Raw genomic sequence first — 27,599 nt, 5'->3', positions numbered from 1 at the left:
TATCACTTGGCTTAAGTTATTTTCTAATTTTTCTTGTGATTTCTTCTTTGCCTTTGGATTATTTAAAAGTGTATTCCTTGATTTCCAAATGTTTAGAGCTTTCCTAGATATTTTATTTATTTCTAATTCTACTTCATTGTAGTTGCAGAACATTCTCTGTACGGTTTCAATATTTTAAAATTTATTGAGACGTGTTGTATGGCCATGCATATGATCTATCCTGGGAAAATACCACATATACTTGAAGAATCATGCATACTGTGCAACTGTTGACTGTAGTGTTTTAAAATCTAAATTAGGTTAAGGTGGTTGATAGTGTTCTTCAGATCTTCTGTCTTTGCCGATACAGTAAAAACTGAAAGCTGAAACCTGCGTAAGGTGGAAACCTGTCATAGAAGGAAAACTCAAATATTTTCCACTAAAATGGGCGACAGAAAAGTGGTAAGACTGCATCCCGTAAAAGGTGGAAAACTTGCGGGACGCAGAAAAACAAGGTAGTCCTGTTGAGTTCTGGCTCTCAAAGGTTTCACTGTATTTTGTCTGGATGTCCTATCATTTGCTAAGGAAGGGTTTTAATCTCCAACTACAGTTGTAGAATTACCTATTTCTTCCCTTAATTCTGTTATTCTTTGCTTCATGTATTTTGAAGCTCTGTGATTAAGTGCAAACACATTTATTATTATGCATAAATTTGTCTTTTACTCTATCTGGGAAATTTTTGGCCTTAATTTTTAACTACTTTTTTGGCTCCATTTTCTGGGCCTCCTGGGGCTCCAATTATACACATTAGATCACATGATATTATGTCACAGATTCTTAAGTCTCTGTTCATTTTTTAAAATTATTTTTCTCTTGTGTGTTCCACATCGGATAATTTCTGTTGATCTAGTTTCAAATTTACTTACTCTTTCCTCTGAAATCTCCATTCTGTTGCAAAGTTCTATAAATTTTTAATTTCAAATATTGTATTTTTCAGTTCATCAATTTCCATCTGATATTTCTTAACATTTCTATTATTCTGCTAAGCTATCCTATCGTTTCTTTTATTGTAACTATATCTTCTTTTACTTCATTGAGAGTACTTACAACAGCCGCTTTCAAATCCTTGTGGCTACTTCCAACACTAGATATCTTGGGGGTTGGTCCCAATTGATTTTCTTTTCCCTCGAGAATATGTTCCATCTTCTTGGGTCTTTGTAAGCTGGGTAATTTAATGTTAAGTTGTGGTGATTCTAGCTACTATTATGTTTCTCCAAGGAGGGCTGTTCTTTTTGTTCTACCAGGCAATTATTTGGTTGAGCTTGAATTACAAAATATATTTTTTGGGAGTGGCAGCTCTGTTCTAGGGTCATCCAGAGATGGACAGATAGAATCTTTGGCTCTTTCCCTTCTGAGATTCCTGCTGCCTTGCCAGTGTGGTCACAGTTTCCCCAAATTTAGTCTTTTGGTCCCCCAGGCCAGAGAGACTGCAGTGTTTTCACCAGTGTACCATGTTAATTGCACCTGGCCCTGGGCTACAAGTCAGGAAAATGGGACACACTTTGTATAATTCCTCTCCTATGAGGGTGGATTTCTCACCAGAATGTGTCTACAATTGTACTCTCATCAGCGCCTTCATGTAATTGCTTTTTGTATTAAGTCCAGATGTACAGAGAGGAGGACTGGTCTAGTAGGACATTATTCTGGCATTAGTGTCCATATATATTTCTAACACAGGGAAACTACATAAGTCTTTTGAATTCCACTTTATACATTTATCAGTATATCATAAAATCATTTCTTTTTATTCATAAGCATAATATATTTTAAAATAACTGTATTTTCCCTTATTTGAAAGGGCATATTTGTATCTTTTCTTCCTATATATATATGTACAGATTTTTAAAAGCACGGTTGAGACTCAACTACATAGACTATTTGAATTCTGCTTTTCACTCAATATTATAATCATAAGCCATTTCAAATTTTAGTGTGCATCAGAATCACCTGAGGAAATTGTAAAAATGCATATTCCCAAGCCTAGTAATTTTGATTTAGTAAGTCAGGAGTGGAGTTCAGGATTTCAAAATGTTAACTAATACTCTAAGTGATTCTGAAACTGATGGCTCATGGATATCACATGAAAAACATGAGTTCTTCCAAATAATAAATTTTTCAACCCATAGAGAAATGGTTACATTATAATCTTACTTCATACACACTATATACATAAAAATAAATCCCAGAAAAATTAGAGAGCAATGGAAATAAAAAGTATGAGAATATGTAAGTGAATTACTATATAAACTAAAGTGAGAAAGAGTTTCTAACCATGACCCCAAAAGCAAAAACCACAGAAGGAAAAATTCATAGTTAACTACATCAAAATGTCAAGAAATAGATTCTTTAAAGGAATATACTTTGCCCAGATGTATTCAATATAAATTTAATTTAAGCTCAAGCAAATGAACTAATTCTAAGAACAATAATAAACTATCAAAACTGACCTAACACGAAGTTTCTATATGAGCAAACGCATAACCAAAAAAGAAACGAAGTTATCAAAACAGTGCTCCTGCAAAAGCTGAATTTAGCCAATTCTTTCAAATTATAAAGGAACAGATGGCTCTGACAAACATAAATTATACTATAACATAGAAAAAACAAGGCCAACTGCTCAAGTTGTTAAGACTCAATACAAAATGTCTTAAACAAGAGTAGAAAACACACTCATAAAAGCCATTTACATTATAGCCTGGGAGGGAATAATCCAAATGAGAAATGTACATAACCTTGAGAAGAAAACAAGTAATCACTCTCCGAAACAAACAAAAAGCAAAAACAAAGCAAAACAAACATCAAGGGAAATAAAGGGCATCTTGAAGAAATGTTCCTGAATCAAAAACTATCGTTAGATTTCCCTGTCACAGACTTGTCTATGGTCTACCCCAGCCCCCTAGGGTAATCAAAACTTGGATTTCTGTTTATATATTTTATTTTTCCTATTTTACAACAATTGGTTTTTCCCCCTAAGGTTTAAAATTTCTTAGGTGAAATTTAATTATTTTTCTCCATTTAAAATTTTTAAAAATTGTCATTGTTTTCATTGTATTGAAGTTTCCTACTGTAACCATATTTGTCTATTTTCCCTTGTACTTACAAAAGTTTTTATTGTATGCTTTGGTCCAAAGTTAAATGCCATTACTGACTGACCATGGAGGTATTCTAACTGTATCTGGATTCTTTATCTCTCTATTCAAAGACTAAAAAATAGAAAGATTGACCCCTGAGGCTCAGTGAGATGGAAGAAAAAAACTTGGTACGTCGAAAGGAAAAAGAAAGATATTATGCACTAAAAGGGTGATGTCTGTGATGCACTTACACATATTTGATGAAATATGAAACAGACATCTCTCTATGAATGGCTAAAAAACAGTATAAGAGAAAAGGCCATTATACAAGTAAATATAGTACTTAAAATGAAATATAAATTCCCTTCTGAAAACAGCCTGAGACACTGTCTAAGTAAAAACTCACCAGAAACTACTACCTCTCAGAAAAGGGTATGGGTTGGAACAGGTGGAAACTCACCATAGAACTTGGACTTAGCCAGGATACTGCCACTAAGGCAAAATCCATCCTTTCGGTTACTAACATAAAAGGCAGATATTGGTGGATGATGGGACACCTATCAAACATAGGGGGAAAAAAAAAAAAAAATATATATATATATATATATATATATAAGCATAAGCATATTATCAAAACTTCAATTCTTAAAAGTATACTCTAATAATGGGTAATAAGTAATGTATGGTTAAGCAGTAAAATTAAACATTAATGGCTGTGGTAAACAGCCTCCAAGATAACCCCCAAGGAATTCCACTGTTGAGTACCATTGCATCAAGGTTGGTTTGTGTTGTACAGAAGTGATGGTACATCACATCTGATATTAGGTTATAAAAGATATGGTGGCTTCCATCTTAGTGTCTGTCTCCTTCCGATCATGAGCTCTGGGAAACCAGCTTCATATTGTGAGCAACCCTAAAAAGAGGCCCTTGTGCTGAGGAACTCAGTCCTTTTTTTAACAGCCAGGTGAATAAGTTCGGAAGTGAATCTTCCAGCCCAGTGACACCTTCAGATGACTGCAAAGCTGGCTGACATCTTGACACAACTCCAGGAGAGACACTAAGCCAGAATCACTCAGCTAAGCAGCTCCCAGATTCCTGAAGCTCACTGTATAATATAATGAATATTTGTGTTTTAAGCTAGTCAGTTTTGGCAATAATTTATTACTTGGCAATGGATAATGAATACAATGGTTATTCTTCATATGGATTACTGAATAGGCTGCAGGAAACTAACAAAAGCATTGAAAAACATGTTATTTTAATAATCTACTATCTCCAAATATTTATACCTAATGTTTTCTGAAATGGAGACAAAATTAAAATCAAACTCTTCTCAAGCTTTTTAATTTTGTGAAGAATTATTATGAACTAAAACACAAGGTAGTATAATCATTAATTTTTAAAACATTAATACAGATGAGTGGTTTCAACCTGAGTGTATCAAAATCTCTAACAGAAGGGAAAGATTTTTCAAATGACACACAGTGTCCTCATCCTCCTTACACTCAAGGTAAGGATTATTAAGGAACCATTGTTATTGAGATAGAATGTCATTATTTCTTGGGTTTCTGTGAATGGGAGAAAGATTGAGAATCATAAATATACATGTACATAAGTTTAAACAAAAAAAATTAAAAACTAAGAAATATTTTCTGACTGCCTACTATGTGCACAACAAAAAGAGAGGTGGAGGATGTGGCATGTCTTCTAGGAGCTACAAATTCCGTCTGGGAAATAAATATAAAAATACAAGTGTTAAAAGAAAATAATAGCTTAATGGATAATCAAAAAAAGATAATGCACAAGTTTGAGATGGTACAGATCACTGGGAGCTGCACTCATTTGGCTCATGAAGAATAAGCAGGTCAGGGTTTATTCAGATGAAGAATAGCTGAGAATAAATACTTGGGTGGGAAACTAAATTTAAAAACAATTAGCTAGGAGTGGAGGTCTCAGAAGGGCATGCAACTTGAGATAAAACTTGGAAAGTTTATGGAGGACTTCAAATGCCCGACAAACAGGTTTAAACTTGATTTAGGAAGTGGGGAACCACTAGAGAATTTTAAATATGATCAAAAAGGTGTTTTAGAAATACGAGTTTGGGAAAACAAGAAAAAAGGCAGGAAAAATATAGCTTTATTTATTGTGAAGAGATTCCATGACTGCAATAGTAATACTTACGAATATAGTATTTGGTAGTGCTCAGTACTAAAAGGTTAAATGCTTACCAAATATTCACTAATAAATATGGTTAATCAAGAGTGAGTTTACTGAGTTAATGTTATCTATAAAAATATCCCAATAATTTCCAAATCAGTTTTGCTACAGCAACATGCATTTCTAATACCTGTTCAGCAATATAAAAAGTTTTGCTGTTTGTTCTGGGATGAATCCATAAACACCGGAAAGTCTCACCAAGTATAGGATTATATGGTTTCTTCAATCCCTAGTAAAAAACATACAAGTTTCAAATTACAAATATGAAGAATCAAAATAGGCCAACTCTTCAGACAGGGATTGGAGTGGACTGTGGGACATAAAGTGATACTTGTGAAGAATATGCCTCTTAGACAAGTAGATACAAGAGACCAAAGGGGCGGCTTCTGTCCAGAGATGAGATGGGAAGGCAGAGAGAGTTAGGAGCTGGCTGAATGTTCATGGGCAATCAGGGGCGGAGGGGAGGAGTGTGCTGTCGCAGAATGGGGTGAGCGGTTGGGGTCTCATAACAATGTATGTAAAAAAAAAAAAAATTCTGTATGGGAGACTAACTTGAAACGTAAACTTCATTTAATTACAACAATAAAAAAATTAAAAAAAGACTCAAAATAATTTAAACCAGCCAAAATGAGTTCAACTGTGTCATGTGGGAAGCAGTGACATGAAACAGAATTAAATGATTTCAACCATAATGCAAATCTAAAATGATCAAATAGTTTGCAATTTTGCTAACTCAAAGATGTCCATTAATGCAATTATTAATAAATATCTAAAGATAACAAAAAATAAGGAACTTTTACAAAGCTGCTGCTGTTATGTTGTTAGGTGCCATTGAGGAGATTCTGACTCATAGGCACCCTATGTACAAAAGAACGAAACATTGCCCAGTCCTGTGTCACCCTCACAATCGTTGCTATACTTGAACCCATCGTTGTAACCACTGCGTCAATCCATCTCATTGAGGGTCTTCCTCTCAAGCATGATGTCCTTCTCCAGGGACTAGTCCCTCCTGATAACATGTACATGAGACAAAGTCTCACCACTCTCGCTTCTAAGGAGCATTCTGGTTGCACTTCTTCCAAGACAGATGTGTTCGTTCCTCTGGCATTCCATGGTATATTCAATATTCTTCGACAACACCACAATTCAAAGGCATTCAGTCTTCCATATTCACCGTCCAGCTTTCGCATGCATAGGAGGCAACTGAAAATAGCATAGCTTGGGTCAGGCGCCAGTGACATCTTCCCTTTTTAACACTCTAAAGAGGTCTTTTGTAGTAGATGTGCCCAACGCAATATGTCATTTGATTTCTTGACTGCTGCCTCCATGAACGTTGATTGTGGATCCAAGTAAAATGAAATTCTTGACAACTTCAATGTTTTACATATTTTGGGAGAAAATATACAAAGCTAAAGAAAGTAAAATGAGAATATTACCTTTGGCTTTTTATAGAATCCTGACAAATACCATTTCACTACTTTCTTCAAACGGAAATAAGGATTTTCTTCAAGAGCAGCCCTAAAAAACAAAATGGTAAACATAAAATATTACAAAATCTATCACAAATTCTCCTTTATATTTAGCAAGCCAACAACTAGTATGAGATATATTTGGAAAGCATTAGTTTGTATTTAAAAGATGACAAAAAAAAAAAAAAAAACACGTAAATCAATTTCCACGAATCATTTTTCATAATCTAGTTTTTTTCTCCCCATTTTTCATATTCTTTGACACACCATCCAGGTCTTTACTAAAGTAGTTTTTGAAACTCTCCAAACTGAGGTTTCTCAACTGGGGTTCTGCAGAACCCTAGATGTTGCTAGGGGTTCCATGAGAAAATGTGATTGGGGGAAAAAAAAAAACTCACATAGATTTTGAAATTTATGCACTGCGTGATGCGCAGCACTTGCAATGATGGACAGTGGCCAAGCAGCCCCATTTACAATTTTGTTAGAGGTCTTCAGCCCCGTATGTCAGTGAAGAACCACGTTCACTTGGTTAAGTCCATTCTCAGATGTTGATGCTAGTTAGAGGCTGATGATAAGTGTGCTGTATTAGATGGAGGGGAGGACAGCAGACTGATGTCAGTCTCTCCCTTGCAAATTACCTCCCTCACCAAGTATACGATTATATAGTTTCTTAGTCCCTAGTAAAAAACACAGAAGTGTCAAATTACAAATATGGATGATTTAAAATTATTTAAATCAATCAAATCTTCAATCACCCATACATGCTGCCAACTGATTTTCCTGAATGAACAAACTCTACAAGTATAACATAATGAGAGCGTAATTTTCATCTTACAAGAGAAATTTTCAGGAGTCGTGACTTAGCTGCCCCTTCTGCCATTTTGCTGTTGTTGTAAATTTTGTAAAATATTGTGCATGTTAGAAGTAATTCTATTATGAAGTTTTCTTTTCTTTGCAGTTTAGTTGTTACTATGTCCTTATTTATAAAAAGGTTTTGTATTTCATAAGCAGGTCTGATGGCCCGACATGGTGACTTTTGAGGAAGAAGTGTGAGATGGAAGAGGCTAGGCCTAAGTCTACCAACAACTGTGACAATCTAAGGGATGCTGACTTTCCCAAATTGACAGGCTGTGCTTTCTGAAGTAACAACCCTCTGCTTGCTTTCTTCCTATCTTAGTTTAAATTCTCTTCCTATGCAATTTTATTTTAAATTTTATACCACATAGTTCAAAAAAGAGTATACCATGTCTTGGTATCACCCCATCTCTCTATACTGTTCCTACAGTTAACTTTTTTTGTTGTTGTTGATAGCTTCTCACTCTTTTTAAAACGGTTTCCATTAAACATAAACAAGCAAGTATGTAGTCTTACCTCCTTTTCTTTAAAAAGAAAAAGAAAAAAAAAGGCAGCATACTATACACTATCACATATGTAATCCTGGAGGTCCCTTCATTTCAGTTGGTAGAGCTTTTCCTCATGTGGATGGAGTACCATACTCTATTAACCAGTCTACTACAGCCAGACATTTGAGTGATATCCAATTCTTTATTATTATTAAGAAACATGCTGCAACAATTTTACATATATGTTACTTTGTATATGGATAGTTATAGCTGTAGGAGTGATTCTCAGAAGAGAAACTACTGGATCAAAGAATGAATGTACCTATGGTTTTGGTAAACACTGCCAGGTCTCCTTCAAAGAAAGCCTTGTGCTATTCTGTATCTCTCATCAGCAATGAATGACAGTGCCTGATGCCTGAACGCCTCTGCAGCAGTGTCTGTTGCTAGAAAAGTGCAACTTGCAACCTGGGAAAATGGACCTCTCTCAAGATCTTATTCCAATTCAGAGGGACCTATTTCATATTCTGCAAGAAATAAATTTCTAGACAGACAAAACAAAGAAGAGCTGAAGAAGATATAAGGCCAAGCTGGAGTATAAAAGTTTTAGGACTGCTTGTCAATGTGATGAATGAACAAATTTATCCTACTGTAGCTTGGATCTACACTTTTCTTATTTTGAGTGAGGTTTACATTTATCAATTGTCCTTTGACTTAGCTTATGATTTTTCTTTTTTTTTTTGCAATGTTCATTAATGCAACCAAGAGACAGACGCTGAATACACAAGTTGATGTAGATTCTAAAAAATCAGGTCACAGTACCAGGAATTCGTATTTTAGAAAACATGGTGCCTTGAAATACCACTGCCACTGGAATGGGGCAGCAGGTGAGAATTGAAAAGTTATTATCTTTTACTGTTTCTCCAAGAAACTGTTGGGACAGAGGTAGACAGCTCCTCCTCCAACTCCTTTATGCTTACGTCTGTTAGAATTAGGTCTCGGATTAGCTGGTGGGAAGAAAAGTGAAGATGAGAGTGGGCAGAGCAGAGTTATGCCAAGAGTCAGCAACCAGGGGACACTCTGGTTGTGTAAGCTGCACATGGTCCAAGCATGCAGAGATGGTAAGTATAAAAAGAAGCACAAGCCCCAGTATGGAACTTGAATGATGGCTTGGGCAGAGAAGAACAAATAATGCCAATTACCTCTTCCCATGTTAGGTCAGTGAACGGGTTGGGGGAGACTGAAAGCAGTGTTGTTCATGATGGGTACAGTTCCTATCTTCCTCAAATTTGTGATCACTCAAGCCAATTTCATAAATGGAAACATTACAGTGAAGTATTAAGTATGCTTCATATTCCTTTTAATTGAAGAAGTGGTAGAGAAGAGGGAGCACGTATCATTAGCGCCTTATTTTGGCAAGGCATAATCATTGAAAACAGCACTGCAGAGAATCTCTGAAGCCAAAAAGTTACCTCTTGTTTTAAGAAATAAGAATCTACTTACTCAGACAGGAAATCTGCATGATAGTAGTAATCTGAAAGTTTATCCAGGAAAGAACGAGGCTCCAGAATAAATGTAGGCAGAACCACCCTTGACAGGTCCATGCCAGGACGGACTTGTTTCAACAGTGTCCAGATAAGACTTTTGTTTTCTTCAGACACAGTTTCTGTTTGAGAAGCCTCACCTGCCTTTAGAAAATAACAAAAAATAATGAAATACTATTTATTTTAGACACAAAAATATGTAGATAAGACAACTAATGTTTAAAATATGTATTTTCCACAGGACTATTCCAAGCATTCTTAAAGTACAGAAATAACCCATTAACTAGTAAATTCTATAGCTATAAAATTTAAGTAAAAAGGATAGTGCAAGAGACAAAGTAAATAATATGTATAAAAGATCCATTATAAAAAACATTAGGCTGTATTAGTTTATACTAACGTCTATAGACTAATAATAATAAGAAAGTTGAAAACTCATGTTTCCTAGCAATTTACTTTGCACCTGGTTATGATGTGAAGAGATATCCTATTTCAATAGTGAACCTGAATAAAATGTAAACTTTATATTTAACAGAATATACTGGCATGTGTGCAAGTACATATGTTAAGCTGTTTATAAATTCTAACATATTTTAAATGTATGCAACTTTTAAAATAAAATGGGTAGCACAAAAATATTGTCTTTCAGGAAAATAAGTAATTTCATCTGAAAATTCTCCAAAATTAGAAAATCAAAATCTCTGAAAAGAATAGATTTTTACCTCTCCCAGTTCTTCATGGCTCTGTTCAGAGTAGGTAGTCTCTTTTAAAGGCTCAACAGGCTCAGGTTCAATGTATGAGTCATCCTGCCTTTCTGATGTATCTGTGTCACTTTCTTCACTTTTCCCCATCGCTTCATTGTCAGACTCATCATGCTCCTGATCATTTTCTTTATCAGATTTATCAGAATACATATCTTGGTCCTTAAAATGCTGTCGTTCAATTTCGTTATCATTTAATCTTAGGGGAAAGAAATCAGGATAGATACAGGAGGTTAAAGATATTTAATTCATAAATAAGAATGAAGCTAACTTCTTTGAGAATTTACTACATGAGTAGTAAATGGAGGCAAAGAGAAGTTAAATAAAAACCTGGGGAAATGTTAAAAAAATGACACTCTGAGCTCTGTTTCTCTACCATTGGGGCTAAGATTTTCCAACAGCAAAATTTCAGACTATCTCCTGCTAGATTTTTCTTTTAATTAGTTTCACAAACATCATTGCTTGAATCAGTCTCATTGTCACTTCTGGTCTGAAGAAAAAATTCAAGCCAAGATCACCAGATTCTCAAGTGAACTCAAATGAATTGTGACTTTCCACCTACAAAGGTCTCCAAAGTCACTCAAAATAAGTTCAAGAATAATATGGGAAAATGTAAAAGACAAAGAATTCTAGCATAGAACTGAAGTCAATTCTATCCAATAACTGACTGATAGGCTCAGTCTTGGGGCAAAAATTCAGGGAGAACTGAAACTGGCAATTTCAACTTAAAGAAATGGACTGGTAGCCTAAAACTGACAAGGCCTGCTATATTCAGACTCTTAAATTACTTAAAGTGATTAGGGTAAATAATTTTTACAAAACGAGGGCAAAAAAACTCCCAAACAAACAAAAACCCCACTTCCAGAATCAAATATTTTTTAGAAATTTCTTATTTGAGAAAGTATCTGTGGGTTTCATTTAGCACAAAAATCTTATAGTGATGAACATTAAAATACTTTACAAATGAATAAAGGCTGCTATTACATAACTGACATTTTAACAACGTTGAGATAGGTAATACGGCAGAGATGTCCTATTTGGTTCTTGTTTTCCAAAATCTTCATTTGTTTGGGTTTTAACCAGGGAATTTTTAATAGAAATTCATTTTTTTTAATACTTAATGTTTTCTTTCTTTCCATTTACAATCATATATATTTAAAAAATAGTCTAAAACTCCTGCTGTTTCCTTCCCATCCGCTGCTGTTAGCTGTTGTCGAGCGTGTTGACCCTATGCACAACAGAATGAAAGGCGGCCTGGTATTGTGCCATCCCAGTGATCAGGTTTTCATTGGCTAATTTTTAGAAGTAGACTGCTAGACCTTTCTTCCTAGTCCATTCTAGTCTGTAAGCTCCACTAAAACCTGTTCAGCATCATAACACAGAAGCCTCCACTACCAGACGAGTGGTGCTGTGCATGAGGTTTAGTGGTTGGGAATCAAGCTCGGGTTTCCCGCATGAAAAGTAAGAACTCCACTGAACCCCCAACACCTCCTTCCTTACCATCTAGCATCTCCTCAACCTCTCACTGTCTGGTTTTCACACTCTTCAGTCCACTGAACCTGGACCCTTCAAAGGTCACCAATGATGGCTTAGTTGCCAAATCCAATGGCCTTGTCTAAGCTTTACCTCCTGTGACTTCTCTGTATCACTGGACTTTGATGATAATTATTTTCCTTGAAATTGTCTCTGTGCTTGGGTTCCAAGTTCTTAGGGCTCAATGATTCCTCTGACTTCCTCCCATCCTTTAGAGAGCTTCATCTTCCTCAGCCTTTTCTCTCCTTTGGCAAACTATCTAATTTCAAGGTTTCATCATCATTTCTATGTGATGATTTCCAAATCCATGCATTCAGCACTAAGATTCAGACCCATGTTTCTAAATGCTTGGCTGACATCACCTGTATGTTCTGGGGCTACCTTATTATGAACATGTACAATCTTTAACAAATTATCATATTACCTCCCAAACACACTCCTTTGTTCTACTGTACCATCATCTTCCCAGTCACTCAGGGTTAAAATTTGAGAATCACCTTTAACTTCAACCACACCCTGTTCCTTATATCCAAGTCCACTGTCTCTGGAGGGAAGGGTCTCTCTATCATCTCTGTATCATCAGCTCCCAGCTCATTTTCTGTCACATAACTGAATGAACATATTGATTCTACTTTCGTAAAATCTCTTATCAATATCCTCCTCTCATGTCTTACAGTCACCAAACCATTTTAGACCCTCATTAGCAGTCACCTGGAACTATCACAACAGTCTTCCTTTGGATCTTATTACTCTTCAAACAATGTTATAGATTAATTTTCCTCATTACATCACTTTCCACTATCCATATAGAATAAAGTACTAACTCCTTAGCACTGCATTAAGGATTCCTGTGACCTGGTCCAAACCTACCTTTCCATCATTATTTTCTGCAACTGCCCTTATTCTACCCTTGTGTTCTTATGATTGACACTTAAGCCAAAATGAATTATTCTTTACTGTGCATATCTGTGGAGCCCTGGTGGCATAATGGTTAAGAGCTCAGCTGCTAACCAAAAGGTCAGCACTTCGAATCCACCAGCCACTCCTTGGAAACTCTATGAGGCAGTTCTACTGTCCTATAGGATCACTATGAGTTGGAATTGACTTGATGGCAATGGGTTTGGTTTTCTGTGCATATCTACTACCCCTCATGTTCCCAGGTTTTCTCTAATTTTTATGGCATGCTATTTCTTTTTCCTGTAATATCCTCTTCAAATATCCAAAACCAAAACAAAACAAAAAATAAACCATCCTCCAAGGGTCAGGTCAAATGCCAACCTTCACACTAAGCTTTCCCTGATTTCATAGCCAGATATTATGTTTTCCTCCTCCAAATTCTCCTGATTCTATACTTTGTTATTGTTGTTAGATGCCATCGAGTCGGCTTTAACTCATAGCAACCTTATGTACAACAGAACAAAAGGCTGCCCGGTCCTACGATATCTTCATAATCGTTGCTATGTTTGAGTGTGTTGTTGGAGCCACTATGTCAATTCACCTCATTGAGAGTCTCCCTCTTTTTTGCGGACCCTTTACTTTTACCATCCTATACTTACATTAAAGCATTTCTCTTTTTTTTTTTTTTTTTTTTTTTGTTCTTATCTTCCCACTCTATTTACATTTGCCTGTCTCTTTACAGGTTTCAAAGAAAACAAAAACACCTCCAAGGTTACATAGCTAATAAATGGTGGCATGAGATTCAAATTTAGGATTCACACCTGATTCCTCTCCCTACTTGCAAAGCACCTGATAGTGTCTGATAGAGAAAAGAGTCTCAAAAAATTTAATGAATAAATATACAAAGCAGGTAAATTTTTAAAAAGTCCCAAGATAAGAACATTTAAAGATTACCTGGTGTTCAACAAAATCAATAAACTTTTTACAGCTGAAGAGTTTCAATGTCTAATAACAGGAAAAATCTTGGGAAGAGGCCTCAACAAATGTCAGTTCCTATACCCACTATCCTCTTTACCTCCCCTCAACCCAATTCCATCCTATTCAGACTCCAGGTACTTGGGACTAAGATCAATCTCCAGATAGGCATGTAAAGAAATGATGTAAAAGGTCAGGAAATAGAGGTTTCTAAAGAGATTATAAAATAATAAGAGTCAAGAAAAGGAAAGAAGAAAAAGGTTCAGCTCAGGTTACATGGAGGACAGTAGCAGTGCAGCCTTCAGAAGAGTAACTTCAGTGCTGATGGGAATAAGTGGCTTGCAGAGTAGCAGTTGAGGGCTGGGAGAGGGGAGGAATGGGAGAAGTCTAATGCTTTTCTTACCAAGGAACAAAAGAGATCTGAACCTCAACAAAGCATTTGTACCGCTGCCCAGTTTTTCTGGAGTAATACTTTTTTTAGTATTAACCACAAAAGATGCTTTAGGGGATAAAATCACAAATTGGATACAGTCCCAACTCTCTAAACACTCAGAATATAACAGGAGAATTCCACAAATACTAGTGCCATTAAAAAAAAAAAAAAAGTGCTATAGAATAGCAATGGAAGGACAGATTACATTTCATTATTATGAGGCAGAAAGGCTTCCCACATGATATAATATTTGAGATCTATCTTGAAGAATACATAGGATTATGACAGAAGAAAAGAACAATGAGGAGCAGAATCCATTTTAAATGGAGGAAACACCATGCACAAAGGCACGGTGGATAGCGAGCATGGGTGTATCTGGGAAAGAACAAGTAACTCATATGGGATGGAATCAAGTAAATAAATTTCTACACCTATAATAGCAACTAAATAAATTGTAAACCAGGCTTTAGGCCTATCATGGGAAGAAGACAGATAGTTTCAATACCAGATACACTGCTAAATTCAAGGCCTGCCAACTAACCTAGTAAATTACATGGTCTCTGAAATAATTACCAAATTAGTGTCAATATCTACTTACGGGAAGTTGTCACCACTGTGGAGATTGTTAGCACGTAGTAAGCCATACAAAGTCACATGTGTGCTCTCTGAGGAAATGCTAAGGTCATGTTCTTTTCCTTCTCTGATCATTGTACGCTTAAGAAGACTAGAACATTTCAAAGCCAACTCCAAAGCATCCATCCAGCACCTGCCTAGAAAACATAGATTTGTAAGCAGTATGATTCAAGAAACTATAAAATCTAGTATTCCTCTTAATTTAGCACTATTAACTTTAAACATATTACTCATTTTTTTGAGAAACATGTACTGGAAACTTATTTTGAACATTAAAAATCTTTAATGTCTTCTACATAGGTGTTTATTTTATTGTTGTAGTTTAAGTGAAAGTTTACATTTCAAGTTAGTCTCTCATACAAAAATTTATACATACATTTGTTATGTGACCCCAATTGTTCTCCCTATACTGTGACAGCACACTCTTCCTTTCCACCTCTGATTTCCCATGTCCATTCAACCAGTGCCTAACCCTCTCAGCCTTCTCATCTCACCTCCGGACAGAAGCTGCCCATTTAGTCTCATGTATCTACTTGAGCTAAGAAGCACACTCTTCACGAGTATCATTCTATGTCCCACAGTCCAGCCCAATCTTTGTCTGAAGAGTTGGTGTCAGGAATTGTTTTAGTTCTGGGTTGACAGAGAGTCTGGGGGCCATGCCTTCTGGAATTCCTCCAGTCTCAGTCAGATCATTGAGTCTGGTCTTTTTACTCGAATTTGAGTTCTGCACCCTACCTTTCACCTGCTCCATCAGGGACTCTCGGTTGTATTCCCTGTCAGGGCGGTCATTCGTGGTAGCCGCACAGCATCTAGTTCTTCTGGTCTCAGGCTGATGAAGTCTCTAGTTTATGCGGCCCTTTCTGTCTTTTGGGCTAATACTTTCCTTGTGTCTTTGGTGTTCTTCATTCTCCTTTACTCCAGGTGGTTGGGACCAACTGACGCATCTTAGATGGCTGCTTGCTAGCTTTTCGCTTGCTAGCTTTTAAGACCCCAGACGCCACTCACCAAAATAGGATGAAAAACATTTTCTTAATAGACTTTGTTATGCCAGTTGACCTAGATGTTCCCTGAAAACATGGTCCCCAGACCCTCGTCCCTGCTACTCTGTTCCTCGAATTGTTTGATTGTATTCAGGAGACTTCTTAGCTTTGGTGTAGTCCCATTGTGCTGACTTCCCCTGCAGTGTGCACTGTCCTTCCCTTCACCTAAGATCATTCTTGTCTACCATGCAGTTAGTGAATAACTCTCCTCCTCCCTCCCCACCCTTGTAACCATCAAAGAATGTTTTCTTCTATGTTTAAACCTTTTCTTGAGTTCTTATAATAGTGGTCTTATAAATATTTGTCCTTCTGTGACTGACTAAATTCACTCAGCATAATACCCTCCAAATTCCTCCACTACATAGGTGTTTACTTTAAATCTCATATAGAAACAGTGTTTAAAATTCTTTCTTGAAATGATTAATGGGTGTAAGAAGAAGCCAAAGAGCTCATTTTCTCCTATAGTATAACAGATTTAAGGTAAACTTGCTAGGATTTCTTAATGCAATCTTCCAGTTTTAATAATGCTTGTTAGATATTATTAAGATATTAGATACTGATAAATGAATCGTATATAGCATGCACCAGAAAGTACAACCTAGCCTAAAATAAATGTATTTTATTTTTAAAACCTTAGAACATTAATATGTAGCGTAATTTGAAGGTAGGAAAAAAGTACATAAAGCATACTAAAAGGAGTATGTTTCTACTATAAACAAACTATCCGGAATAACATTTCATTGTTTATAGGAGAACTGTCTCCAGGTTTAACATCCACTCTATTATATGTATGAAAATTTTTAATGTCAGGGAAATCCCTGTACAATACTGTCATTAACTTCCATAGGACTTAAAAGAAACATTAATAATTTTTTTGAGTTAAAAATTAGAACTGCATTAGCAGGAAAAATGTTAGTAGCTTTTAAAATTCACACATATTTATTTCAAGATCTGCCAGAAATATCAGCCAAGTAAAACATTTTCATACCAGAAGCTCATGTCTATGATATTTTAATGTTGAAAAGAATCATCTGGGAAAAATACACTTCTGGAGGTTATAACATTCCCCAGGCTAAACCAGTCTAAACTATGAAACACTTAAAGTGGGGAAGAAATTCATTATTATTAAGGTTTTGAAGTTACCTTGTTTTTAAATAAGTTTTGCTGTTCCTATATTTGCCTCAGGAATCAAGTATTAAGTTACTAGATGTGGAATAAAAGCATTTGCACTTGAATGTCTTCTTATGTGAAACAACAACAACAAAAACAGCATATAGGCCTCATTCATAAATGTTAATGTTTAATAATAAAATATAAGTAGTATTAAATGTATCTCTAAAATGATAAAATTTAAATGAGTTACCAGAAAGGACATTAACCAAGTCAAAAGCTGTTAGTATCAGAAGAAAACTCTAAGCTGCTAACTCCTACCATTCAATTATACAATACTGGTGTTCCAAGGAATTTATGATTAGAATGCTTCTGCTACAAATGCCATACTAAAAACAAATTCTCCAAAGGATAATATTAAAGTGGTACATAAAAAAAACCTTAAAAATGAGGAACAAAATCCAATCCATCAAAAACTGTATTTACCATCTGACTCTGAAGTAGCTCGGATGATCAAGTAGCTGCTAGGTAAGGGCTGAGTTATGGATCCAACTGCTTCACCTTTTGGACCCTTAATAATAAAATAAACAAAACAAGTGGTGTACAGTATTATAAGATCTCAACTTTACATTATTCATTATTACTTAGAATAATCTAAATTAGGCATGGATTATAATTTAAAAACAAGCAAATGAAGATCTAAGAGGGTTTCACTAATTTTATCCTTCTTGAAAAAGCAAATATTAAGTACTCAGGAGTTTTCCTCTTCTAACAAATGTATCTCCCTAACAGAAAACTGAACAAGTAATCATTATCAGTTACATATTATTTCTACAAATTACTCATATATCAACAAGAGGCTAAACTTTACCATACTAGAACAAATTTTAATTTAACAGAGAATTTCCAACTCTGGTGGCACGGTGGTTAAGAGTTTGGCTGCTAACCAAAAGGTTGGCAGTTCGAATCCACCAGCCGCTCCTTGGAAATGCTTTGGGGCAGTTCTACTCTGCCCTGTAGGGTTGCTGTGTGTTGGAATCAACTCGATGGCAACGGGTTTGGTTTTCAATACTACTGTTGTTGTTGTCAGATGCCACTGAGTCGGTTCCGACTCACAGCAACCCTATGTACAACAGAATGAAACACTGCCTGGGTTCTGCGCCATCCTCACAAACATCATTATGCTTGAGCCTACTGTTGCAGCCACTGTGTCAATCCATCTCATTGAGGGTCTTCCTCTTTTTTGTTGACCCTTTACTTTACCAAGCATGATGTCCTCCTCCAGGGACTAAACCCTCCTGATAACACGTGCAAATATGTGAGACGTAATCTCGCCATCCTTGCTTCTAAGGAGCATTCTAGTTGTATTCTTCTAAGACAGATTTGTCCGTTCTTTTGGCAGTCCATAGTATATTCAATATTGTTTGCCAACACCACAATTCAAAGGCGTCAATTTCTTCTTCAGTATTCCTTATTCATCCTCCAGCTTTCTCATGCATATGAGGCGACTGAAAACACCATGGCTTGGGTCAGGCGCACCTTAGTCTTCAAGGTGACATCTTTGCTTTTGAACGCTTTAAAGAGGTCTTTTGCAGCAGATCTGCCCAATGCAATGCGTCTTTTGATTTCTTGACTGCTGCTTCCATGGGTGTTGACTGTGCATCCAAGTGAAATGAAATCCTTGATAACATCAATCTTTTCCCCGTTTATCGTGATGTGCTTATTGGTCCAGTTGTGAGGATTTTTGTTTTCTTTATGTTGAGGTGTAATCCATACTGAAGGCTGTGGTCTTTGATCTTCATCAGTAAGTGCTTCAAGTCCTTTTCACTTTCAGCAAGCAAGGTTGTGTCATCTGCATAAAGCAGATTGTTAATGAGTCTTCCTCCAATCCTGATGCCCCACATTCAGCTTTTCGGATTACTTGCTCAGCATACAGATGGAGTAAGTATGGTGAAAGGATACAGCTCTGACATGCATCCTTCCTGACTTTAAACTACACAGAATCCCCTTGTTCTGTGTGAATGACTACCTCTTGATCCATATACAGGTTCCTCATGAGCACATTTAAGTGTTCTGGAATTCCCATCCTTTACAATGTTATCCATAATTTATTATGATCCACATAGTCGAATGCCTTTGCATAGTCAATAAAACACAAGTAAACAACTTTCTGGCATTCTCTGCTTTCAGCCAGGATCCATCTGACATCAGCAACGATATCCCTGGTTCCACATCCTCTTCTGAATCTGGCTTGAATTTCTGGCGGTTCCCTGTGGATATACTGCTCCAGCTGCTTTTGAATGATCTTCACCAAAATTTTATTTGCGTGTGACATTAATGATACTGCTCGGTAATTTCCGCATTTGGTCGGATCACCTTTCTTGGGAATAGGCATAAATATGGATTTCTTCCAGTTGGTTGGCCAGGTAGCTGTCTTCCAAATTTCTTAGCTTAGACAAGCGCTTCCAGAACTGCATTCGTTTATTGAAACATCTCAATTGGTATTCCATCAATTCCTGGAGCCTTGTTTTTCGCCAATGCTGTCAGCGCAGCTTGGACTTCTTCCTTTAGTATCACTGGTTCTTGATCATATGCTACCTCCTGAAACGGCTGAATGTCGACCAATTCTTTTTGGTACAGTGACTCTGTGTATTCCTTCCGTCTTCTTGTAATATTTTCCCCACAGAATTCTTCAATATTACAACTCGAGGGTTGAATTTTTTCTTCAGTTCTTCTAGCTTGAGAAATGGTGAGTGTGTTCTTCCCTTTTGGTTTTCTATCTCCAGGTCTTTGCATGTCATTATAATACTTTGTCTTCTCAAGCCGCTCGTCTGGTCTTCGGTCATTAGTGTTCAGTGCTACTAGAGAATAAATTTTAAATTTCTAGAAGCCTAAAGAAAACAGCTAGAAATACAGTTATAATTTACAAGAAAAAGAGAAACGAAGTTTGACTAGTTTTAGGGAAAAAATAAATCTTACCCCGTTTTATAACCAATGATATACTTGTTTTTAAAAGACCAATTATAAAGGCTGATTTTATTTTTCCAGGAACAGGAAAGGAAGAGAGGTTCTATTGTTGTTATTGACTAGGGCTATTTGTTTTAGAAGTATACAACACCAAGAAGTCTACAGTAATTATCACCAAGGCCAAATTTAGGTGGACATTGCCATTAGCTGCAAAGAAAATCTGAGGACTGAATTTACTGTAGAATTTTGATTTAAAAAAAGGCATAATTTTTTAAAAGTATTTTTGGAAGAGTTTTTAAGGTTATCATATCAAATAATAAAATGGATTTTAAGAAACATAAACATTAGGAAAATCAGAATGAAGAAGTAGGGAAAAGATCAGTATGCCTTTCACTAATCTGTAATATCCCTGGGTATTTTTAACTAGCTTTATAATTTATGGCCCAGTTCCTAGAACTAGTATAGAATCAGTCCTGGAGTCAGACTTCCTGGTTTCCATCCTTGCTCCCTGCTAGAAAAATTACTTAAGTGACCTCTTTAAGCCTGAATCTCCTTATTTGTATAATGGAGAAAAATAGTATTCTCCTTATAGGTATGAAAGTTAAATAAAAGATTCCATGTAAAGTGCTGAAAATATTATCTGACACATAAAGAACCCATAAACATAATTATTTCTCAATTTCATACAATGACTTTCAAAATGTTTACACAATGTCTTAAGTAGGTTTTGCTAGCAACGAATATTCTGACAGTCATATAATTGTATAAATTCCGCATCCCTCTTCCTCAATAGGAGCCCTGCTGGCGCAGTGGTTAAGAGCTTGACTGCTAACCAAAAGGTGGGCAGTTCGAATCCACTGGCTGCTTCTTGGAAATCCTATGGGGCAGTTCTACTCTGTCCTATAGGGTCGCTATGAGTCAGAATTGACTTGACAGTGACAGGCTTGGTTTTTTCCCCCAGTATTTGGAATTAAATAAATTTGATACTTTAAAATACCTCTTAATCATTTAAAATTCATTATAATGCTCATAATTTCTAACAGCAGTATAAAGAATATATATTATACATAAAAGGTTTGAAAGTCATTTTTTTCACTTGAGAATCACAGGATATCTAACTATCAGAAGTGCTATGGGTTCAACTCTTTCCTTTGTGGAAAGTAACTAAACCCAGAATGGGACTCGTTCTACAATCCTAAACGTATTCTTGCTGTGACTCCAGACTACAGAAACAAAGGTAAAAATCCTAGGTCTTGTTCTATGTGTATGTAAAATGTCTTATTACACAAGGTGGGGCTGGGGGGAAGCTGAAGTTGCTTTTAGTTAGTCCTAATCTCTGTTAATCTTTGTTAAAAAGCAAGGATGTCACTTGAGGACTAAGGTGCACCTGAACCAAGCCATGGTATTTTCAATTACCTCTTCTGCATGCGAAAGCTGGACAATGAATAAGGAAGACTGAAGAATTGATGCCTTTGAATTATGGTGTTGGCGAAGACTACTGAATATACTATGGACTGGCAGAACAAACAAATATGTCTTGGAAAAGTACAGTCAGAATGTTCCTTAGAAGCAAGGATGGCAACACTTCATCTCACGTACTTTAGATATGTTATCAGGAAGGACCAGCCCCTGGAGAAGGACATCATGCTTGGTAAAGTAAAGGGTCAGTGAAAAAGAGGAAGACCCTAAACGAGATGGATTGACACAGTGGTTGCAACGATGGGCTCAAACATAGCAAAGATTATGAGGATGGTGCAGGACTGGGCAGTGTTTTGTTCTGTTCTACATAGGGTCACTATGAGTCTCAAGTGACTCAACAGCACCTAACAACAACAAATCTCGGTTAACAGGAGCCCTAGCGGCACAATGGTTAAACGTTTGGCTGCAAACCAAAAGCAGTTTGAACCCACCAGCAGCTCTGCAGGAGAAAAGACCTGACAATCTGCTCCTGTAAAGATTACAGCATAGGAAACCCTATGGGACAGTTCTACTCTGTGCTATAGGGTCGCTGTGAGTCAGAATCAACTCGATGGGAAACTACACAACAATCTCAGTTAGGTGGTTTTCCTTAAAGGAGGAATTCTAAACCTTTATTTAAGTGTAACTGACCTTAAAAACTAAAGCAATTATTATTTTGTAAAAACTTAAACTAGACTCTTGTATTTAGTTAGCATTTATTCAGTTAGCATTAGTATATGCTACTCTTTGTACAATTTCTTGGTAATCAATCAAACAGGGAGTTTCTATTTTCCTGTTTACACTTCTGCTTTTATAACACATAAGTCACCACAATAATGATTTTTAGTCATAAAAACAGTAGAGCTCCATTTTTAAAGAAAACTTCTCTTACAGTAAATGAAACCATTTCCGCTTACAAAGGCTTTGTACCACACATTTACATACACTATAGGAAAACAAATGGCAGTTTCTATTCTTGGAGATCTTACGATTTTGATAAAGAGAAAACATTAACAGTAAGCATGATATTATGTTACAAAGAAAAGTTAGTAATTACAAATTCAAGAAAACATAGTACAAACTGAACCCCCAGGGTCAAAAGAGATAATAAATATAAATTTGGGAAATATTTCTGGAGAAATTTTTAAAGTTAGATCTCAAGGGTAAACAAAGCCTTTTGGGGAACATTTCATTGTAGGTAGAGGCAGAAAGGGAAAAAATGTGCTTGAAACAGAAACAAATTTAGAAGTCCTGGCAGAGGGCGGTAATTATTAGATTACAATTATTCTGAGATCAGTTTTATCTCAGACCTATTCATAGCTTGTCATTCTTACCTTTTACCTTTATAACAAGTGCTTGTAACTTACCTTCACTGCCCAAATAGATTGTTCCAAAGGATGAAAAAGTTTGAAACAAAAGCCATCCTTTTTTGATGGACGCTCAATGATTTCACAGGCATTCAGGAGGACTGTTCCTACCCATTGACCATTTTTTTGGGTTTTATAGATCAGTAGCACCCCGGGTTTCAACACACACCACAACTTGGTCCAGCTCTTCAGAGTACCACGGATCTACAGAAAAGTAAGTTTATTTAAGAAATAAAGGTTTGTTTTTCTCTTTCTCTTCCACAGATATAAGCCAAATCATGGCAAAATGGAAGTTTTACTTTAAAATTTTCATAAAATGTACACTTTAGATTCAATAGCTATTTTTAAATAGCTACTAAATGGCAAACACAGCAAATAAAGGTGAATATGTCATGGCTCCTGCCTCTGAGGAACTTAAACTCTAGTAGTAGACTTGGGTGAACAGTTTGAAAATAATATACTAAGTAGAATGGTTTTCCTAACCTGCCTGACTAGGTTAGGAACCATTAAAACATACTACCCTAGTACCAATATTGTCTTCCTCATAGCAGTTACCACATGTCTAATTTTATTAGTGAGAGTATATGATTATTCTGCCTTTTAAATTTTCTTCCCCTCACCACTGCATAAACAATGCTGAAGACACTACTTGGCACCCATCAGACATTCCCTGAACGGTAAAAGAGGAAAAAATTTCCTCCTAGCCCCTAAAATTACCTCCTTTAGATTACTTTATTCTTAGTTATTACAAACTATGCCATATAAATTTCTTGGGGGAAATTTTAAAACACAAGTTACATGAATCTCTCTCTCTCCTCTCTCATAAAATGTTACTAATCCTAGGATTTAATGTTATACCAATAAGGAGTCTATAACTACTTTTTCCTATAAATTTCTGTTTCTGTAATCCATTAAAATTATTTCTGTGCAAGTTACTGAAATCACAATAGTGAAAAGGATGTTAATATAATATTTAGATTAAAATATAAGAATTATCCTCACTTTTATTTATTGTAAAACATCTGTTTTCTCAATGCATTAAGATGTACTGTGAAATAAATATAGGGCCTCTGTCTTAGTCATCTAGAAATACCACAAGTGGATGGCTTTAACAAAGAGAAGTTTATTTCCTTACAGTAAAGTACGCTAAAAGTCCAAATTCAGGGTGTCAGCTCCAGGGGTAGGCTTTCTCTCTCGTTCGGCCTTCTCATCAATGCTCCCCTGGACTAAGAGCTTCGCCCCACAGGGATCCCGGGTCCAAAGGACCCACTCTGCTGCTGGCACTGCTTTCTTGGTGGTATGAAGTCCCCCAGTCTCTCTGCTCACTTCTCTCTTTTATATCTCAAGAGATTGCCTCAGGACACAATCCAATCTTGTAGATTGAGTTCTGCCTCTGTAACACAACTGCCGCCCATCCTCCCTCATTAACATCATAGAGGCAGGATTTACAACACAGGAAAATCACACAATACCGGGAATCACGGCCCAGCCAAATAGATACACACATTTTTTGGGGGGCATAATTCAATCCATGACAGCCTCCTCACCCCAAAAGTAGGCATACTACAGTAATGCTTAAGAAAAAATTAGAAAAAAGGAGTTTGGAGCCAGGCATGAAGAGAAAATGTTTCAGGAAGAGTTATGTAGGTGTGTAAATGACAGAAAGACAAGTGAAAAGGAGGAGTGTCACCTTATTTGAGGTAACATTCTGGATTTTGGGGATGTGACAGTAGAAAACATGGAGGGTAATTTATCACAATGAGGGTAAATAAAGTTTAGGAAGTCAGCCAGGGGTTGTGCTGGAGAATTACTAGGGAAGTGGGCGGAGGAGGGGAGGGTAGCTTGGAGAAATTCAACGTTAAAAGACAAGAGTGGGTGTAGCTCTGAAAAATCCAAGTGTGATGTGGAGCCACAAGAAAAGTTGGAAGGTGTTTCCAGTACAAGATTGAAAAAGAGTCTAGTATTACTTGAATGGCCAGGGAAACTATTCTTAGTGAGAGAACATCTATGACAGATCTCCTAAGGGTTATTGGGTTGCAGCTCTTGCCAACTCATGGGGAAAAGTGGCAAGCTTTCCTGGCTGGGGTGATTCTTAGATGAATGTCAGATGCTAAAACTTCCTGGGAGTCAGAGTTTTTACAAGATCACTCTTAAAGTTACAATTAAGTTGAAAGATTCCTACCAGTTATTCTTCAGAGAAGAATGACAAAGAGAATAGAGTGACTGTGACAAGAGAAAAAGAAAAATAATAATAGGTGGGAATAACCAGAGATCAAAAGAATAGGGCATGGAGAGAGCAATATGTAACTGACAATAAACGCTTTTCAAATGAGAACTTTTATAGTAACGTTGTCTCATCTCTTCTTAATAATACATATACTAAGTCTACAATAATACTAAAGGATAATTTCAATAGAAAGCAAATTTTTTTTACAGTTATTGTATTAGACAATATAATGCTACATATATGGAACTTCTTAAAACAACTGCTATACATACTTGGTGTTACTGTCAAGTGAAACAACATTAAGGTTCCTCCTCCCCATTAAGATTGTAACACAGAACCTCTGGGATACAATTAATAGTTTCTTTGCTAGTGCAAAACAATCATCTTAGGAGTTGTTTTTTGTCTTGTGGGTTTTAGGTACACTCTGGGCTTTAAAATTCCAGTAGGTAAACATCCAACAATTTGAAGTCAAGATTCAGTACAAACTGACCTTCAACCAATCAGCCATAACAATAACAGAAGGGTCTGTGATTGTACTGAGTAATTCCTTTGTGGCTCTTTTCTTTTCTTCTCGGTAATTTTTCTTTTGCACCTATTTTTATAGAAATAATAGAAAAACATAAAAAACTCAACAGAAATGGGCTTTTCTGCCCCAATTTTTCAGGTCTATAGAATGTAGAGTACAAAATTCTCAACTTTTTTAGAATTCTAGCATCTTAGAATAAAAGTTTTGTTTTTTTTTTAAGACTGAGAGAAATTTTTAGAGAACCAAGGTTAAAATATAATTTTTCTGATTACCAGTCCAGTTCTCTGTATCTTTTTAAAAGAATTTTATCTTTTTAATTATACAACATATGAATACAGTACTCAGGGCAAAAATTTTAAACTACACAAATAAAGCTAAATGCTGGCTTTATTATACCCCTTTCTAGTCCAATCCCTAAAAGCTAAATGCTGGCTTTATTATACCCCTTTCTATTCCAATCCCTAGAATTGACCACCGTGAACCATTTCGAAAATATCATCGAGATCTCTTCTATACATAAACATGTATATAACCTATAGAAATACATAGCTTTTTGGGTTTTTTTTTAAACATATGAAAAATGTTTGCCCATTCAATATTCTTTGGAGAGTTTTGCACGTCTGCCTCATTCTTTTAGCTCCTGCAGAGAATTTCTAGTGTGAATAAAATAATAACAGATAATACTGAGTGCATACTGTGTACCAGTCATTGTTTTAAGCACTTTACGTGTATTATCTCATTTAATCCTCACAATAACCTTGTGAATTAGAACTATTATTTTATTTTACAGATGAGTAACGTGTCTAGGATTACACAGCTAGTAAGTGGTAGAGGAAGGATTTCAACAGAGGCAGACTGGCTCCAAATTCCATACTCCTAACCATCATGCTATACTGCTTCTACAGTTTTTCTTAATGCATTCTCTTCTTGATGGAAATCTACTTTGTTACCAGTTTTTCCATATTACAAACAATGCTGCAATTGTTCGCATTTGCAGTTTTGCTCTCTTTCCTGATACTTACATAAGATATAAATAACATAATGGAATTAATTCATTCAAAATGTTATCAGAGTTTTATTTTCATAAGTTAGTTCTGACAAAATCTGGGACAGCAGCAGATTAATGTAGTCTTTTTTTTTTTTTTTAATTGTACTTCGGGTGAAGGCTTACAAAACAAATAGTTTCTCATGAAACAGTAGTACACATATTGTTTTATGACACTGGTTAACAACCCCACAACACGTCAACCCTCTAACTTCTCAACCTTTTTGGTGAAAATACACATAGCCAAAGATACACCATTTCAAAAACTTCTACATGCACAGTTCAGTGACATTGACTACACTCTTCCAATTGTGCTGTTATGCTCACTTAAGATGAAGGCTTACAGAACAAAATAGTTTCTCATTTAACAGTTACTACAAATGTTGCCCTATGACAATGGTTAACAATCTCACAACACATCAACAATATCCCTACTCAACCTTGGGTTCCCTATCACCAGCTTCCTTGTCCCTTTCTGCCTTCTGGCCCTTGTCACTGGACTACTGTACCTCGTTAGTCTCATAATGTAGTCTTATTACTTTGTTGTAGTTGTGATTTGGGTGGGGGAAGAGTGGTGATAACTTACCAGTGATTACGTTCTTTTCTAAACTTTAACACAAAATCTTCCACCACAAAAGTTGCATTTAATGGTAAAGAGACTACATAAGCATAACAACAAAATTTTAATAATTCTACAGCCAGAAAACTTTATACACTTTTGGTCTTCAGTAATATGCATATCTGGATTAACAACAGAATTAACATGGGATTGCAAATACAATTGCATACCGGGCCCAGGCATGGAATGCAAAATGATAAAACAGGCTAGACTGGGACCAGAGCCAATTAGAAAGCATGTGTTCCTTAAGCTCCACGTTCTGTGATCATTTAAAAAAAAGCAGGCCCAGCATTACATATTTCTTAAGTTGAAAGTCTGGATTTTTTTA

The 27,599-nt window shown here is 36.1% G+C and overlaps 1 protein-coding gene across 8 annotated transcripts in view; it reads right to left on the bottom strand.

Annotated features, from left to right (window-relative positions):
- OSBPL8 (oxysterol binding protein like 8) overlaps positions 1-27,599 on the bottom strand; it is a 239,332-nt gene that overhangs the window by 23,290 nt on the left and 188,443 nt on the right. For all 8 annotated transcript variants that reach the window (XM_023738893.1, XM_023738892.1, XM_004384622.3 and 5 more), the window contains 9 exons: positions 25,572-25,673; positions 22,855-23,058; positions 17,549-17,633; positions 14,878-15,049; positions 10,403-10,640; positions 9,640-9,824; positions 6,764-6,845; positions 5,458-5,556; positions 3,571-3,667 (listed from right to left, as the gene is read on the bottom strand). In XM_023738893.1, the coding sequence (XP_023594661.1) occupies positions 3,571-3,667; positions 5,458-5,556; positions 6,764-6,845; positions 9,640-9,824; positions 10,403-10,640; positions 14,878-15,049; positions 17,549-17,633; positions 22,855-23,058; positions 25,572-25,673 (1,264 nt within the window). The remainder of the gene's footprint in view (positions 1-3,570; positions 3,668-5,457; positions 5,557-6,763; positions 6,846-9,639; positions 9,825-10,402; positions 10,641-14,877; positions 15,050-17,548; positions 17,634-22,854; positions 23,059-25,571; positions 25,674-27,599) is intronic.

This window comes from Trichechus manatus, unplaced genomic scaffold (assembly GCF_000243295.1).
Source record: "Trichechus manatus latirostris isolate Lorelei unplaced genomic scaffold, TriManLat1.0 scaffold00125, whole genome shotgun sequence".
Lineage (NCBI taxonomy): Eukaryota > Metazoa > Chordata > Mammalia > Sirenia > Trichechidae > Trichechus > Trichechus manatus.
This window is presented reverse-complemented; position numbering and strand designations above follow the sequence as displayed.